The following is an 18018-nucleotide window of genomic DNA, read 5'->3' on the forward strand; positions in this document are numbered from 1 at the left end:
CTAGGATATCGGCGCAGGTGGTGATTCAGTTGTTGATGTTGCTTGTGTGTTCTGGTTGGTTCTTGTGCAGGACGGAAGCCCAGGCCACCTCCGCTTTGTTGTTTCGGTGCAATGTTCCTGTTGTATTGGTTCTTCTATCGTGAGGGATGTTGATTTTGAAATAGACAATGACATGGCTGGTCCAGGTGATTTGTCTGGGTGTGTTGACCGTGATGTTTCAATGTGGCAAGCACCATAGAAGTGTCACTAACAGGCTGTCCAGCTGTCGGAAAAAGTGATCCTTTAGTGTAACCAAAGAGTTCTGCACAAGATGCAGACATTGCAGGAGAAAGACCATTTATGCTATCGCCACCTTGTCCATTTGAGAGAAGGAAGCCGATTCCAGAAGAATATAGAGTTTTCCAGACTTGGCAATACCCTGTCGACATGCTGGTGCTGGGCCACAGTATGGGTAACTCAGATCCCCAAGTATCGTAACCCGTCCAATTCTCATCAGAGGCCTACAGGTGGTAGCTGATGTGGCTAGGTGGCATAACGAAAGTTTAAGGGGCCCCCTGCAATATACACAAAGGGCCCCCGCTCCGTGTTTATTCCGGAGCTCTCAGGCATGAGTACTGTGCTTAGGGGGGCCTTTGCAGCTCACGCCCCATCACCGCAGGGGATGCAGGGGCTTGTGTTACACCCCTGATGTGGCTGTTTCCCGATCAGTCCCACCAGAGGGAACACTAAGGACTTGCAAATGTTAAGTTTTAGTCCAGCGACATCAACTAAATCACCAAGATGCCTCAACAGCATGATGGTCTCTCCCGGCTCACATCCATACATAGTGCATTGTCCTCGTAGAGCGAGACTACATGATTATTATTCCCTACCCGAATGCCCCAGTAGTAGCACAGTAATAGCACAAGTAGCCCAATCACCAAACCGAACAACACAGGTGAGAGGGTACAGCCTTGACGAGTGCCCCTCCCCACAGGCCAGGACTCCGAGACTTGCCCTCCCACCCTGATACGTATCAAGGGCTCAGTGTGTAAAAGCGGAATTCAGGCACATAAATTGGGACCAAACCCTATACCTCAAATACCGCCATGAGAGAGGCCCACTCAACCGTATCAAATGCCTTTTCTAAATCCAAGGAGATCAGTGCCATCTCCTCCTCACTATCCAGGGCAGCTTCGAGCACTTGTATCAATCTGTGAATATTGTACACAGTACTGTGCGCCTGCATGAAACCACATTAGTCCTCGTGGACTAGATCTCGATAACCTCCCCCAATCGTGTTGCCAGAATCTTGACAAAGATTTTTAGATCGGTATTGAGCATAGTTAGGGGCCTGTAGGCAGATGGGTCAACAGGATCCCCTCCAATTTTCAACATTAAGCATACCGCTCCTTCTCTCATCATCGGAGGTAAACACCCTTTAACTTGAGCTTCCCAATAAACCTCAAGCAGTTGCTCTTTAAAAGTCGGGGAATAAGCCGTATAAAATCCTATGAGTAAACCATCCCCGCCGGGGCCCTTTGATTTGCATAAAGCCTTAACGGCCTTGCCCACCTCCTTCACTGAGAGTTCCTTTTCCAATTCTAACATAGCTGTCCTCTGCAACTGTTGGAGCCCCGCCCGAGCCAGGAAGCCTTCCTTCCTGCTGTCAACCTCCGGGGGTTTACACGACTCCCCAGGAGGGCAGACAGCAGTCTGGTGGCCAGCAACCTTGTGAGGCCACTGGACAAAATGGGCTACACAGTGGCAACTTTCTAAAAGCTGTCTTTCCATAAAAATGACATTAAATTCGTCGGCATTAAGTCTGGTTTAATGTCATGATTCATTTTATATAGTTAAGTACCCATTTTAGCAGTCCCGTTCAGAAGTTAACTGGGTCGAGTTGTCAGCCGGTAACTCGGTGTTAGCCAATAAGGCTACTAACTTTTCCACCGCAAAAACAAAGTTTTGCTGTTAGGACATATGAAAAGTACATGTGCTATTTAATAATGCACAGCCCCCGTCTCAGGGCTCCATAGGCTTTTGTTAAGGTAGATGTACATATGTTTAAAAGTGAAGTGGAGGCTTTGCCATTGGTTTGAATGGCAAAGTCGTACTAGCAGCTTAAAACTGCTTGTCCAAGCTGCAGTGGCAGGCAGGGAGCTATTTTGTTACTTGGTAGCACACAGGGTTGCAAAATCAGTGCTGCAGCCCTTGGTAGACACTCTGTCTTGCTTGCCCTGGCTACCCTTGGTACCATATACTAGTGACTTCAAAACAAGTCAGCTTATGCCAGTTGGGGGTAACCAATTTAACATGCACTTTGTAATGGCTTAGAACACTGGCACCGCGGTCTGGCTAGCAGGCCTCCATGCATTCTGAGTCACAACAACCGCAACATTAGTCTAGAAATTTGGGGTTGATCATGCAAAAGAGGCATTTCCATACTACAGAATAAAAGCACACTGTAGCAATAACATTGCAGTGGTCTAGCTTCACTCCTGCTATTGATTCCAGTCAAGTCTTTCTATAGGCTGATGTAAGAAATTGGGTTACTGGGTGACTGGGTGAAACCCTACTCAAGCAGCAACCACAATTTTTGTTCTTGTGAGGCACCCTCAAAATTAACCTTTGCTCAATACTCTTGTAGCTTGGCACAGAGCAGTCAGACTTAACTTGGAGACACTTCTAGAGGTTTCCCAGACATCTTACCTTCCACATCCTGGCTCCAGACTAACTACAGGGGGTATGCAGTCCTTTGTTTTGAGGCGGGACACAGCCTATTCAATTGTAAGTAGGGATGTGCCCATCTCTGCCCTTTCATCCTGCCAGTGATGGCCCATCCAGGCATACCTATGCTCTTTATTCTGTGTGGCTGTCTAGGAGGAATACATAAAAATCAGTTGTCAGCTACACCCATTTATGTGACCCAGAGACAGGGTGTAGGCACTAAATAGCTGAGGCAGAAAAATACCAACTTTCTAACATCAGCATTTTCAAAATTGTAATTTAAGATCCGACTTCACCATGAGAGGATTTTTATTTCATTACAATTATAAAGACACCAAACATGACACCCTAACTGCTCCCATTTGGAAATGATCACTTATTAGATGTAAGTGGGTCCAATGTTTGCCCATGGGAGCGGTAGGCCTTGCAGAGCGAAAAACGAATGTACATGTTTTTCACTACCAGGACATGTAAAACTAAACTGTACATGTCCCAATTTTGAAGTACTCTGCACCCTGTTGCAAGTTTTTTTTGCCAGGTCGACATGGCAGTTTAAAAACTGCACACAAAGGCTACAGTGGCAGACCTGAGATATGTTTAAAGGGCTACTTAAGTGGATGGTGGAACCAGTGCTGCAGGCTCACTAGTAGCATGTGTTTCGTGTCAAGTAACCTTGACAACAGCTCTTTCCTGACTATTTGAATAGGTGACACCACTACACTAGTAGCATTTACATTTACTGGCAAAAACAAAGTCAGCAAAACAGGAGGGTTGAAGGAAAACAGTTAATGTGGGAAATCATGTCAATGGTGCTAGATCTAATAGCTGACAAATGTTTTTATCATGACTGCATTTGTATTAGCTTATTCATAGATGTGTAGATTATTGTATGTATCGTACCATTATTCTTCAGAAAGGGGTTTTTGTGCCAATAGGTGCTGGTTATCTGCATGATTATTTTTCAGATTTTGTTTCTGCTTTATGTATAGTGCTCTCATGCTTTTGAGGTTTTTACTTGCTACAAAATATTATTTAAGAAAGGAATTAAGTAAACCAATCAATATGAACTAAGGGTTATCTCTCATACACCTGTATGATACATTTCAAGCACTTAACTTTAGTCATTCTACTTTCTCATGAGCACTGTATTGTAGTATAATTTCATTGGCATATAAAACCTTGAGATGTTGACTCTGCTGCACATGTGTACAGTCTCTTTGGATTTGAGTTACTAGCCGGCCCTACATAGTGACTTTGGATTTTCTTTCTCGCATTGCTGCGGTTGGAAAATAATTAACATGATTTACAGTGATGTAGCTTAACAACTAAGATGGACTCAATTTTCAACATGCAGCGTTTGTGTGGCTGTAACCAACTGTGTCACTAAGATTGGCAATAAGCTCCCTTTTCCTTCTTGTCTATAGACCACGTTTGAGGTCTGTTGTCGAAAAACATCTTATGGACTACACCAAAACATACACTGGATCAGAGCCAAGCCATTGCTTGCCATTTGTTGCTTTCATGTCACTCCTCTACATGCTTCTTATTCAATAGCTTCCCTTCCTCTTACTGTGTTTGTCCCCCTCCTGGAGCAAAGCTTAATTACCATCCTTTTGATTGGTTGGCTTGCAGTCTTCTGCTGCTCACAATCAATAAACTACTTTTTTATTTTCTTTCCACACTCCATGGTAGTGCATACATTTTCTTACTCTCTCCCTCTTGTGAAGCTTATCTTGCAAATAACTCCATCCCTCCCCATGCACCCCCCTCCCACAGGCTCAAGGATATGTGTTACTCTGCTACCCAACTCCCCATCACTTACCTCCCACTTTTGATTTCTCTCTCATTTCCTCCTCTTTGCTCTCCCCTCTCTCTCATTGCTGTTCTTTTTTTTTTTTTAATTTTTTTTTTTAATCTTTATTTTAGTCATACATAACATAGTTTTACAAATATTGTTGGCATCCCAGTATGCAGTGCAAATTCAAGTACGTAAGTGACTTGATATCACCCCTCAGTTTTACAGTCTAGTTTGAACCCCAGATGCCCACAATAAAAATATAGCAACTTCAGCCATATAGAGAGCGCTCATGGGCAGTATATCTGTTTGTGACCAATAAGCAGTCAGGCAGTCGTATAGTAAAGAAGACTGAGGTGTGCCTGAATCTTTTGCTCTAAGGGGGATTTGCATATAAAATTGTGCATTTGGAAATGTAGTTTATCTCTATAGGGTTATTAGCCGTGCTTTATAAATCCTGATTGAGTTTGTCGGAGGGCTTATTTTAGGTGTTCCCTCGTTCCAGGACCCATTTTCTCAATGGATTCCAAAAATCTTGTGCGAAATAATTCTCCACCATCTATTAAACATTTTCTCCAGTCTTTATTCAGTAGCGGTCTATTACTCATTATTGCTCATGCCGTTTTATATAGAAGCACCATAGAGACAAAGTTCCTGTTAGCCTTTTGTATGTCAACATTGTAGCTCCATAGAGTGACCATTGATGTGAAGTCTGTGTGGATGTGTTTCATGGCAAGTAACCTTGACAACAGCTCTTTCCTGACTATTTGAATAGGAGACACCACTATGCTATATGCATAAACTCAGCATCTTCACTAAACCAGTTCTTGCTTCTGATAAGTTCCTTGTTAAAGTTGACATTTGTTTTGGGGTGACATATAATCATTGTCAAAAATGAATATTTATGATGCGTGCAGCAGTAACTCCAGCAGTCACTGCTAAAGCCAATGGGTATGAAGTTGGCTGCTAGTCTTTTGACTTTATCTGCACTTGTTTTGTTATGTTTTATGTACAGCTTTATTATTGGTTGAGCTATTGATCCTTGCTAATATTACAAAAAAATAAATAAAAAATAAATAAAAATAAAATAAATATATATATATATATATATATATATATTTTTTTTTTTTATAGTCTTAAAACACAAACATTGCCACAGTAGTCTTTGAAAATGAAGAGAACTACTTTGTGTGTGAATGTATTCCTTGTAAAAAAGTAGACTGCCGTCACTCACAGTGAGATTGACCAATAACTGAAGTTTGCTGATCCATGCCCGTGTTGTAAATTGTTGTAGGCGGAAATACAATAATCAGAAAGAGACCTATGGTTGTAGAGAGCCGGTTAAAAGCCTGTGTAAGTAAATGTCATCTATTAATCTATTTAAAAAAAACAATAGGGCTTGGCTAATGCAGACCTAAAGAACAATTACTGTGAGAGCAGTTGTGACTGTGGGTAGTCTGCCCTTAGTGAATTTTGGTAAGAGGATACAGTGTATATGGGTATACTACTAAGATTTACATGCTGTTCCTTAAGTTGACCCCCCGTATTTCGGACAGTTGCATGCTTAAATATTTACTACTGCAGTGACCATGGAGGCAGTGTCTTAACTCTTACCTTATTTCCTCTCAGGCTTGAGCACCATTAGCCTATAGAGCTTCATTATGATTGTGTTTATAAAGGAAAGGTATGTATGTGAGACAGCTGTGTAGTGCAATTCTTTGTTACTTCCACTGTGCAATGTTAACTGACAAGGAAGAAATGAGAATGTCTGGCCTTGCAACTTGAAAATGCCAAGTTACGCACTTCAGCTTTGATGTTGCATTAGCCTTGTTTGATTCTCCTTGGAGTGATCATGGTCTTGGCTGGGAAATCAGCAGAGTGGAAGCACAATACTACCAATACTTGCATGATACCTGCTCCTAGCCCAATGGGTTGTGGGATGATTGTGTTCTACGTTGATGTCAATTTAGTGTATGGGCCTCTAGAGAGCAGAACAAGAGAAAAATTGTGAAAGGAGTTCTGACATTTATATGTATCTAAAATGGTATTGTTTCTTTGTAGGTCAACAAATATGAGAAACCTGAATCCAATGATAATGTCAAGGTTGTGGTACGATGCCGTCCCTTGAACGAAAGGGAGAAGGCTATGTCATCGAAGATCGCTGTCCATGTGGATGAAATGAGAGGGACGATTGCTGTTCATAAGTTGGACTCGCCCAACGACCCACCAAAGACTTTTACATTTGACACCGTTTTTGGATTAGACAGTAAACAGCTTGATGTCTATAACTTGACTGCAAGGCCCATCATTGACTCTGTCCTTGAAGGATACAATGGTATGTCTTTTTGTTTAATCATAATTTGTTTGCCTGAATAATCTTTTGTGGCATCTTTTGCAATCTGCAAAATATGTCAATATAGGTCAAAACATTTGCTCATTTCAGAACTGGTAAATATTCTGCACCTAATCTGAATCTAAACAGGCATTGGCATAGCCAATAGGTCTCGCCTTTGGAATCTTATAAGTATTTAGTTATGCAGTACAATATCCTTGGTGCAACAAAATCAACTGTTGCATGGCTAAACACTTATAAGGTCCCAAATGCGAGACCTATTGGCTATGCCAATGCTTGTTATGCTAAGCGCTTGCGGGGAAAATGTAAGCAGAGTTTGTAAATTGTAGTATGATTTTGTAGACTGCAACAAACCTAAATACGTAACATGCTTATTCAGTTAACATGTCCTAGGTGCATGATATGTATGAACAAGTAACATTTCTATTCTAGTCACATATTTTCACAAACGAGAGCAAATGTTACTAAATTTCAAAAAGTTATGGTTACTTAACTTCAAAAAGTTATCATAGATAAGAAAGCATGTTTTTGTCGAGCAATGAACATGTTGCAGTAATAGTCTGCGCTAGTAAATAGGACATTTTCATTTATAAACAGAATTTTAAAAATATTTGTAAGTGAATGTCCCAATTTTCATATAAATAAAAACACGCTTTCTTATAGACTGATGAATGCGTTCATGGTATTAGTGAATTCAAATCAACAAGAGGGCACATTAGTGAAAAACATTGTAATTTGAACAAGAGACATGCTCATTGGAATGGGCTCGTATTTTCGTGCGAGAAAGCCACAGTTATCTACAGAAAAGCATGTTCCTGAGCGCAAGACAACATTTTCATGTAAATCGAAGGGCATGCTGTAAATTGGAGATAATGTTTCAATAATGAAGGTGCTTGTCAGTTTTAAAAAGAACACGCATGTGTTGAAAAGACATCTAAAGAGTGAACCAGACCATTTCACAATAACAAAAAACATTGAAACCTTGTCAACACAGCAAAAGCATTGCATTTTATGTTAAACAGTCGAGTCTGTTAAAGTTAATCTGACATTATGTTGATTTACATAAGAACGCCTGCTTGTGAAAATGTGAGAATGTGTTGTCATAAATAAAGAGTGTGTTCTGCAACGCAATGAGGTGTAATGAAGATAACACTTCAATACAAGTTGAAGTAAGTTTATATAAGTACCATATTCTTGTAGTAAGTGAAGCTGTCTATGTAAATATGTGGGCCTTTACATTTAACTGAGGATATTGGTACCGTCGCATGCATTCTTATACGTAAGAGCGCTTCCGGTGTAAGCGAAAAACTACACACACAAAATGCAATTACAAGTAGGTAGGTGACAGCGTTCACGGTTATAACATGACACGTATGTAGATTAGAGAAATGTTTGTGTAAACAGATTAGCGTGTTCGTGTAAACAGGAGAGCACGTTCAGGGAAATACAACACACAAAGCAGACATCAATTGCGCATCTCCACGAGCTGCGCACGCCTACCTGCGTGTGGATGATTTTGTGCTGACATAAGATTCTGGCTTGTCGAAATCCATGCATAGCGCGCCTCGCGCTGAAAGTAAAAAAAAACAGACGTTCTTAAAGCACTCAAGTGGTGCACGCGTGTGGGTAACCGCAAGCAATAGGCCGTGGGCGGAGCGAAGGCGGGACATGCACCCGCCTTTGCCCAATTGCGTGCTGTCTTTCTTAGAAAGACGCACGCAAAAGCCAATAGCCTCTGACCAAAAACAAACCACACCCATGATGTGTGGTCAGATTCTGAAGCCCCCTTACAAAATGTCTTGCAGATCAGCGCATTCACGCTGGCTCAGGCGAGACCTAAAAATAACCACGCTTGCACAAATAATAATCGCTCAATTGTGTTGCACTTGATTCTGAAACCTTTATCTGCTGTCTTTTCTGTCATTATGGTATTGTTCTATTATTCATTCCAATTAAAAAAACATTTTTGTACCTTTTATTGACCGGACTTTACTTTCTCTATTTGTATCCAATGCCCTAAAATAATTAATTGCTTAGTTCATTTGTAACCATTTGTGAAATTAATCACTCAGTAAGAAATGTGATTCTAAAACTAAACTACACGACAAATATACATTTTTGTATTGAAAGGCACTTTTCTTCTGCCTGTTTGAAGAAAAGCGCTTAATGACGCATGGGCTAGGTTGTGAAAATACTGTTTAGTTACTTGTCAATAAACAAAGGAGTGCAGAGAAATATATTGCTGTGATTTAGAATTTCTTATTTTGCCAGCAGATACTTCAGCTGTCTGATCATCTGAGACCAATGTTGTCGGTCCTTACCAGCATGACTGACCATTCTTATTCTAGATGATATGGGAGGAAAAGCCCAGGCTAGTAAAGGTGTGGTCCAGGACATTATCAATCTGGTAGAGAGCTTGTCTGGAGACCTCTTTCATGAATCTCTCTTAGCCTGTTTGGTCCCAGAGTGGCATGGCCAGGTTGATTTTCAGCAATGGGGGTCTTCCTTGGGTCTTTGTCTTCCTTCTTCCACTTCATCTATAGTTGTTGAATCAGATGGAACAATACAATCTTTAGTCAGGGTGGTAGTGAGCTCTCTATGCAGATGGAGCTTTTTCCCCTATACCCTTCATGGGTGCAACACAGAATTTCGAAATCTGGTGACTAGCCAGCTGCCTGGTTTTGCTTCAAATTGCTTTTCTTTTCATTTTACTTTAATTCCACCATACACGCTACCATCTGTCAACTTTGAACAATGGGCATTAGACTGTAGCCCCTATACCCTATACTCTACATTCAGCACCACACTCCATGCTGTACTTCTTCCAAATGCTTCTCCGTTTTATTGAAAATCGCTATGGTTTCTTTGCTAAAGCAGCAGTTTAGAAAACCGAGAATATTCTTCTAGATAGTGTAGATGAGTGAGGAGAGAGAGTGGGGGTGTCGGAGGATAGAAATGATCCTGCTTCTTGATCCTGAAGCTTTCACTATATTGTTCTGAACCCATTGAAGATTATAAACCTATTTTGTTTTCTTGGCAATTTGAGCTTATTTTGTGTTGCTGTAGTCTGATTCTGTTTTTGAATGGAGAACAAGGATGGCGAGTCTGAATAGGATCAGTTAATGTAGTTGGATTTTCACTACATCATTACTTCACACCTCCCATGCATTCATAAATAATTCTTATATTCTTCACTTCTTTTTTTAATTAATATCTCGGGTCTCAGAGTGGAGCTAACCATTGTGAAGGATTGTTTTAACTTGATGTGAACCAGCACCACCTGTGGTTTTGATCTATTAAGGTTGCGTTGATGTGCTTCATGCATTCTTAAGTGGTGGAAGTAGATAATAATTTAATAATCGACTTGACATTAGGCAGGTTCAATAACTAAATCATAGTCGTTGAAATGAGAGCAGAGGGGTTGCAAGTGGACCATTAGCCGTTTCTGATTAAACCAATACATTATAGCAAATTACCTTTAGATTTTGCTTGTAGTAGTGAGTTGTACTTGTTCTTGATATCATTCTGTGAATATTAACTTGCTGTATTTTTAAAACGTGATTGTCTGGTGGATTTCCAGTGGTGGAAACCTGGGACATTTTGCGATGGCAACAAGGCCAATGGTCATGTCTTATAATCCCAAGGGAAAATTTGGAAGCAGTCTTTCCCCGCTGGTGGTTCTCAAGACCAAAGAAAGCAAATTGGGCCAAGACCAACTCATTATCACATTAGAAAAAATGCAGCATGTTCAAGCCAAGCACTTTTAGGTTGATTGTAAAGAAGGTCGCATATTTGGTCTGTTTTTGTGTGTCGTTCAAATTGAACAAGAACTTGTGTTGTACAAGATGGTATGTTTTATTACTGTAAAAAAAGGGTGTGTTTTTTCAACGATTCTTACATTCAACTTTGGAAGATGAGGTACATCCACAGACTCGCCGAAATTAAGGGAGCATCCAAGGATGAAACACTTGAGCCCTTTGGCAGATTTCTCTCTGTGCAAAGTACATTCTTAGATTACGTGTTAATTATTGAGGCTCTGCAACTGGAAGCAATGCTTTACATGCACTGCTAGTAACCTTATTGTAAGCACACCACAATATAGTAGCCTTGGTTCTTAGTGTAAACATATGTTAAAATGTCTGGCCTTAAATAGACCTCAGATGGCATATCTGATCACATACTTTAATATGATGTTCTTTAATATGGAGTAGGATATTTTATAGCAGACACTAAGTTCTGATGAGGGGCTTGTAATCCCTTCACGGACTGCAACAAGAGCTCCTTAGAAGTCTGAACCTGTCTATTCTATCCAAAGTTAGGTGGTCACGTTCCTGGGGTTTTTAAAGAATCCACAATTATATGGTTTGTAAAAAAAGATAAAAATAAGGCTGATGTAAATTCATACAGGCCAATCAGCCTTTTGAACTCAGACTACAAAATTTTCATGAAGATATGGGCAGAAAGATTTGTTCTGGCAGCCCAGGAAGTAATCCATCATGATCAGACTGGGTTTATTGCAGGACGCTATATGGCCACAAATACGGAATATCTAATTCAGGCATTGGACTATCTGAATGCCAATTTGGTGCCAGCTTGCATTTTAATGGTCGATGCCGAAAAGGCATTCGACTTGGTGAATTGGGAAGCCCTATTTTATTCTCTCGGCCAATTTGGATTCCCGGCGCAAATAGTTAAGATGCTACATAATTTATATGCTGGAGCATCTGCTCAGGTAATAATTAATGCCAAACAGGCCGGGAGGATTAATGTAACAAGGGGCACTAGGCAGGGCTGTCCATTATCCCCCTTGCTTTTTACTTTTTTTATTGAGCCCTTGGTGGCAAGGATTAGGGATAATGTGGCTATTTTGCCCTCTATCATCGGCATGTCTAAACTAAAACTATTTGCCGACGACATTATCCTTTATCTAGCTCCTGAAAAGAAGGCAGTTGAGAACTTATTGAAAGAGTTTAAAGCTTATGAAAAGATCGGGGGATATAAGATAAATGCTAAAAAAACTGAAGTCCTTGATTTAAATACAGATATAGGGTTTCTCCCTAGTTTCTTGCAGGTCCAAGCTGCAAGAAAGGACCCAATTAGATATCTGGGTATTTTTGTAACTGCAGAGTATGATAGGCTTTTTGGCCTGAATTACATCAGAATGAAAAATAAAATTAAGCACCTGTTAGATAAATGGCTTTTGCTTCCATTGTCAATGATTGGCAGGGTGTCAATGGTTAAAATGTCAGTCCTGCCTTTACTTATATTTTTGTTTACTAATGTACCGCTAAAAATTAATTTGGGTTTTTTAAAGAGTTAGAAACAATGTTAAGAGGATTTATCTGGGGCAATAAAATTCCGAGAATTAAGCTCCCGGCGGTACAACTCTCAATAGATCAGGGAGGGTTAGCGTTACCCCACCTAAAGACATATTATGAAGCTGCTTTTTTTGACATAGTGGCAGGTCTTTTGAGTGTTTATCAGACAAGAGATAATTTTTTCTTGGAGAAAATGGTACAAGAAGCAGGTTCCCAAATCCCATTTTTTTTAAAGACCGCAAAGCTTCCTAAAAAATCGAGGTATAAGACGTTGAAAGAATATACAACGCGTTTGCTGCTGCTTTTTAAAAAACATGGTTCTGATGGTTCCCAGTATCTAAGTTTGTCTGAATGTAGCAAAATAGGCCTTCCATTAAGTTTGTCCAAGATTAAAAAATGGGAAGTGTGTGGGTTTCGGGAGTTGAGAGACTTGCTAGTCCAAAATAGGGTTATTAGCTGGCAAGAGGTGGTAACTAGAACGAACAATCTAAGGCGACCGTCTTTTTTTGAATATCTACAGGTTAATTATTTTATCAAAAAGGATGTAAGTGGCCTGTTGAATGCCCCTAATAACTTACTAAATACCCTTTACGGAAGGAAGAGCAGCGAGATAGGGCAGTGGTATAAATTGCTCCACTGCTCGGGTCAATCCCCATTGATTGATAAACATTTGAATAAAGTAAGTCTCTCAACCCAGTGCATTTTCTCTTTGAAAGATTGGGAGGCTCTCTGTTTACTGGGAAACAAATCTTTGCGCGCTGCTAACTATAAGAGGATGGCCTTTTTGTCCCGTTGGCTAGCTTATTATACGCCTGAGGCTGTGGAAAGAATGTTTCCTGGAACAGAAAATAAGTGTTTTAGATGCTTAGCACATGGTCAGGGAGGATGGTATCACATCTTTTTTGCCTGCCCGATGCTGGAGTCTTTCTGGAAAGAGATATTTGCGGAAATTGAATTGGCCATTGGAAAATCATTTTCGCCTATGGTAGAAGCGGCCTTGTTTGGTATAAGCAAGGATAGGATCAGGTTTAACAAATCTGAAGAGGTATTTATATTTATATCATGTGCGGTCGCTCGCTCTTTAATACTACAAAATTGGAAATCAAGGGAAATTCCATCACTGATAAAATGGTTCAATAAGATGAGGAGAACCTGTCTTTTTGAAAAACATACGCGGGCAGAGTAGGTTCTATTAGGAGGTTTGAAAGGAATTGGAAGTATTTTGGGGATTTGGAACAATTAAAGGAGGGATGAGTTGAAAAAGAAGGATGGAGATAAGGGTTTTTACATTCGACTGCACTAGCACTTTCTAGATTTCACTTTATTATAGCTTTTTGCACTTGCAGTAGCACTTTATTGCAGGTTTTTGCACTTCTTTGCAGTGCCACTTTATAGATTGCGGATTTTGCACAGACCCTTCTTGATAAAATTGTTGATTGTATTCCCTTTCTGTGTTTGATGAATTTTTTCGCCTCCTCCTAATTTTTGTGTCTCATGTCTGATATATATATATATATAAAAAAAGAATTTTTTTAAGCCTTTTAAATTATTGAAATGATTATTGAAAATGAAAAGATGTTCTGTACCATTGATTATCCATTGCTATGTTCAATAAAAAATAAAAAAAAAATAAAAAAACAATATTCTATCCAATGGGACATCTTTTGAATGCCCTTTTCTTTATTGACAACCTTTGAATGTCCTTTTCTTTATTGGTGAGAGAGCACAACAAACTGAGTCTTTGGAACTGGTTTATTTTTATCTGCGGCTTCCATCTGATGTGGTTTATTTATGTTTGACCGAGGATAATAGTTGGACATCAGCAACTCACTTTCTGCAGGAATTGGCATACACATGTAGTCTTGTTCTACTGTTGCAGGTTAAGTTGTACTGATGTAGTTATAATATAAATGCCTTAATTGAAATGCTCTAATTGTAGTGTTGTATTATGTTGGTATGTTTGTGTACTGTTCTATTTGTTCAAAGGTTTTGTGGAAGTATTACTAATATGATATGAGAATTACACTTGTGTTATCACATTGTAGATGTGTTCTTTTGCAGCAGTTTTGTACGTGCTTGTGCACAGCTGTAGTGTTGCAGCTGTTTTGTAGAGTTTAGATGTTTTATTCTGCTGTTGTAGAGCTTTAGTGTTGGGTAGTTATGCGGTTAGAGTTGTTGAGGTTGTGCGGTTCTCTAGTTGCTAAGTCCAGCAGTATTGACGAGTTGTTGCAGATATGCAGTTATAGTGTTCGTTTAGAAGTGTAACAGTAGAGTTGTAAAGTTGTTTAGCTGTAAATTTGCATTTATGTTGAAGGTATACATCTGTAGTGTGATGATGTTTGAAATGGCACTTGCTTGAGACAGGACAGCAAGTAGTTCAATAGATGAATGAGCCCAGTGCACTATTTAATGCTATCATAAGTGAACTGAGTAAGCACACAACTATATTTAACTTTTCCTTGCCATGGCCTTGAATAGTTACAGTTGATGCTATACCATGGCCACTAATCTGCACCACTGCAATATATCAAACTGAAAACATAGATACAATCAAACCTTCGTGAATGATGTCCTATTTTCCAAATGGCTAACAAAATCAATTGACCAGAGTAATTTTCTGCTGAGCCAAGCTGCCTGCTTTGAACTGATAGGTCTGTCTGTCCGACTCAAGAACCCATCCCTAAATCGCTGAGCGCTCATGATAGAAGAGCTATTCACAGTGTCCAATTGGCCACTTATAAGATTTCACTTCAGCATATCCAGCCTATGGGTCTGGTCAGATGCATAAATATCTCAGATTCTGTGCAGTATGTAGACCCCTTGTGTTTAGGGCGCGGAGCCCTCCAAGTGGACTCGCTCAGGCCACTTTTACCTGTCTTCTCTCTCAAATGACCTTGTCTAGATCTGTTTTATTAATTCACACTGCACACTTACTGCTTATTAACGCTGTCCAGGCACCAGATCCAGTTCATTGCTCAAGTAAATCAATGATAATTGGTAACCAATAATAGTTAGAATTCATTACTTTACAAGATCTACTTAATCTTGGATTTGACTTTGATCTACCTCCAAAGAGGCCTCACTACCCTATATAATTATATACAAACTACTTTTTAAAACCATTAATAAAGAAAAATCCCAGAATATGTTCCTTAGTAAGTCATACAGAAGGTAGAAAATTGACTCGGCTTGATATATGAGAATAGAAACATTGTAGCTAATGTTCTCTTCTTTAAACTGTGATTTAACAAATTGCATAATTTTAATCCATTATCCAGTACCTCTTAGTTAAAGGTTTCTCGGTATTCAAAACTTTAATGTGTGTATGTAAAAGTTTTATATTTCAAGCCTTTCACTTAGAGTTGAGTTTTATAGCTTGCTGTTATAGAGTGTATAGAGCCGTAATGCTATGAGGACATACCATTCACAAAGCAGTACCTAACTCTTTTTATATGTAAATTAGATTGGATAATAACCAAGCGTACGTTGCTAAAAACTTTCTTCTTCACATTACATAATCTGTTTAGAACCTAGTTCCCACCTATTTTCTTTATCGATAGACTCCTTCTCAAGTGTAATGAAAAAATGTATAGTGAAATTGAATTATGCTGAAGATATTCGATATTGTAGTCCTGAAAACCATCGATTGACCATTTATATAAGTGCCAAACTTCAAGTGAAGCAGCCATATATAGCGCAGCAGCTAGTTCGGCAGTGCGTGATCAACTGCACTGATCTAGTGGGTGACTTCCTAGCCCAGAATCCTCAGGGTCCCAAGAGGCGGTCCCTGCAGCGGGCCACAGCTGAACCATGCTGAAGTACTGTATAGCTCAGCGGCTAGTCCGGCAGTGCGTGACCATCTGCACTAATGTAGTGGGGAACTTCATTGTCCAGAATCCTCAGAGCCCCAGGAGGCGGTCCCTGCAATGAGCCACTGCTGATACCTGCTAAGGCGCTATATAACGCTATAGCTGGTCCCACAGCGAGGGACGTGCCCATCTGCGCCAAGAAGAGCCACACCCCTTTGCCCTATTTTCAAACATTGCCGTGACTAGTAAAAACATATCTATTTCAAATATTTTTTAAGATTAAAGGCAAAAGTATTCTTGCCTTATTGGCGTTGGACTGCGGTTTGGAACCCTTGCACAAAAAGACTTGTATCCTCCCACCTCCCCCCCCGTAGGGCTGTGGGTTCAATCAACATGCTAAAATGTGGTTGTTTGAAATTATTTGTGAATTGTGTTCTAAAACGCTTGGTCCTCCACTTATACTAGCACCAAAACTGGTCGGCAGCTATAACCAAAAAAGCTTTGTGTTTTGAATAGCTGTTAGGAAGCGCCTGTATAAAAATTAGGTGATTACCGAAAGCAAAGCAGGAGGTGCTAGAAAATTCAGACATTCAGCAGAAAACTACACTCTACATAAGATTGATGAGGTGATAGAGGAAGTCAAAGGATTGTTATCACCTAATGTAAAGAAGGACCACAGAGGAAAGAAAGGGAAGGGAAACTCACAGAGGGCATTCAGTCTTATCTCAATAAACCAAAGGAGGGATGCACTGCAAGAGTTAACACAAAGGCAAACCATATTAGCAGAACCCTTCCTATGGTATCTACACAAGCTACGTAACCTCGTGATCCCCCGACGCATCATTTGCTATCCTATACTACTGTATTATCTGATATGTAACATTCTAATTTGTTTGAAATCTTGGGGTATATAATTGAAGAACCTGCAGGCACTGAGTTATCCTGGGCCGCATAGATGATACCACTGTTGAATTAAATGCCTTAAAAGGAGAGATTGTGACATTACATGAATGTATGAGTAGACTGGTCAAAACTTTGAAAGAAAAATTGGATAATCTCTGAGCCCTGGTAACCAATGTAAATAACACACCGATTATTAATAAAGAAAAATTCGCCCCTGCACATCTTATTGAAAGTACCGATCAAGGAATACATGATCACAGAGATAATGTAGCTCACGCAAGTACTAGCAAACAGATTAGACTGCATGGTTGCGTACTAGTGTGAGCATGATAGGACCAATGGCTGCTCTGGAGCCTAACTCGCACAGACAGCAGTGACCACATCTAAACAACCAACTAAGGCAGACAGATTCTCCACTTTATAGTAAACATGGGAAGCATATTAGCGGTGACCACTAAGTACTATAGCAAAAAAGCATTACAAAAAAAATATATATAGGTATGTATTATGATTAACGTCCCAAAAATCCCACATGGTGCTAGGAAGACACAAGATTCACTCATTAACAAAGTCATTCACTGGCTGAGACATACCAGAGGTTGTAGATCTATTATTGGGGACAATATTCTACATGCTACACGTTTTGGTACTGCTGATTTACAAAAAGATTCAGTTAGGTTGAAACTGAGGAACCATGCTTTTGTGGAAGGATTCATTTCCCTTGAGCTGAAGTTTAGGCCTGCCCTGAAGTTTCAGACATGAGTGAACTTAAATCCCTCCAACGATTTAAAGGGACAGTTGGGTCGCATTACCTTTACACTTCTAAGCGGGGATGCCTCTAACCTTCATCCCCCAGAGCCTTTAGATGATCTATCTGAGAATGACTGGCAGAATGATATTGTGGTAGGGACTATGGCTATTCCAGACTACGTTGCGGTGGGATCCTGCTGCTTCCTTGGACTGCACTAGAACAGGCGAGCAAACCCCTTGTCGATCCTTGAATTTACAAAAAAGTTAATCAGTCCAGCGATTCCCGAATCCCTTGCTTTTCGCCAGAGAAGGTCGAGAATGAGCCGACACAGGACGATTCCAATAGGTTGTTGTCATGGAACATCATCGGGATCAGATCAA

At 40.0% G+C, this 18018-nt stretch overlaps 1 protein-coding gene across 2 annotated transcripts in view; it reads left to right on the forward strand.

Moving 5' to 3' along the window:
• KIF3A (kinesin family member 3A) overlaps window positions 1-18018 on the forward strand; it is a 302929-nt gene that overhangs the window by 2852 nt on the left and 282059 nt on the right. For both annotated transcript variants that reach the window (XM_078684196.1, XM_078684197.1), the window contains exon 2: window positions 6566-6839. In XM_078684196.1, the coding sequence (XP_078540322.1) occupies window positions 6566-6839 (274 nt within the window). The remainder of the gene's footprint in view (window positions 1-6565; window positions 6840-18018) is intronic.

The sequence above is a fragment of the Lissotriton helveticus genome, chromosome 3_2, assembly GCF_964261635.1.
Source record: "Lissotriton helveticus chromosome 3_2, aLisHel1.1, whole genome shotgun sequence".
Taxonomy (NCBI): domain Eukaryota; kingdom Metazoa; phylum Chordata; class Amphibia; order Caudata; family Salamandridae; genus Lissotriton; species Lissotriton helveticus.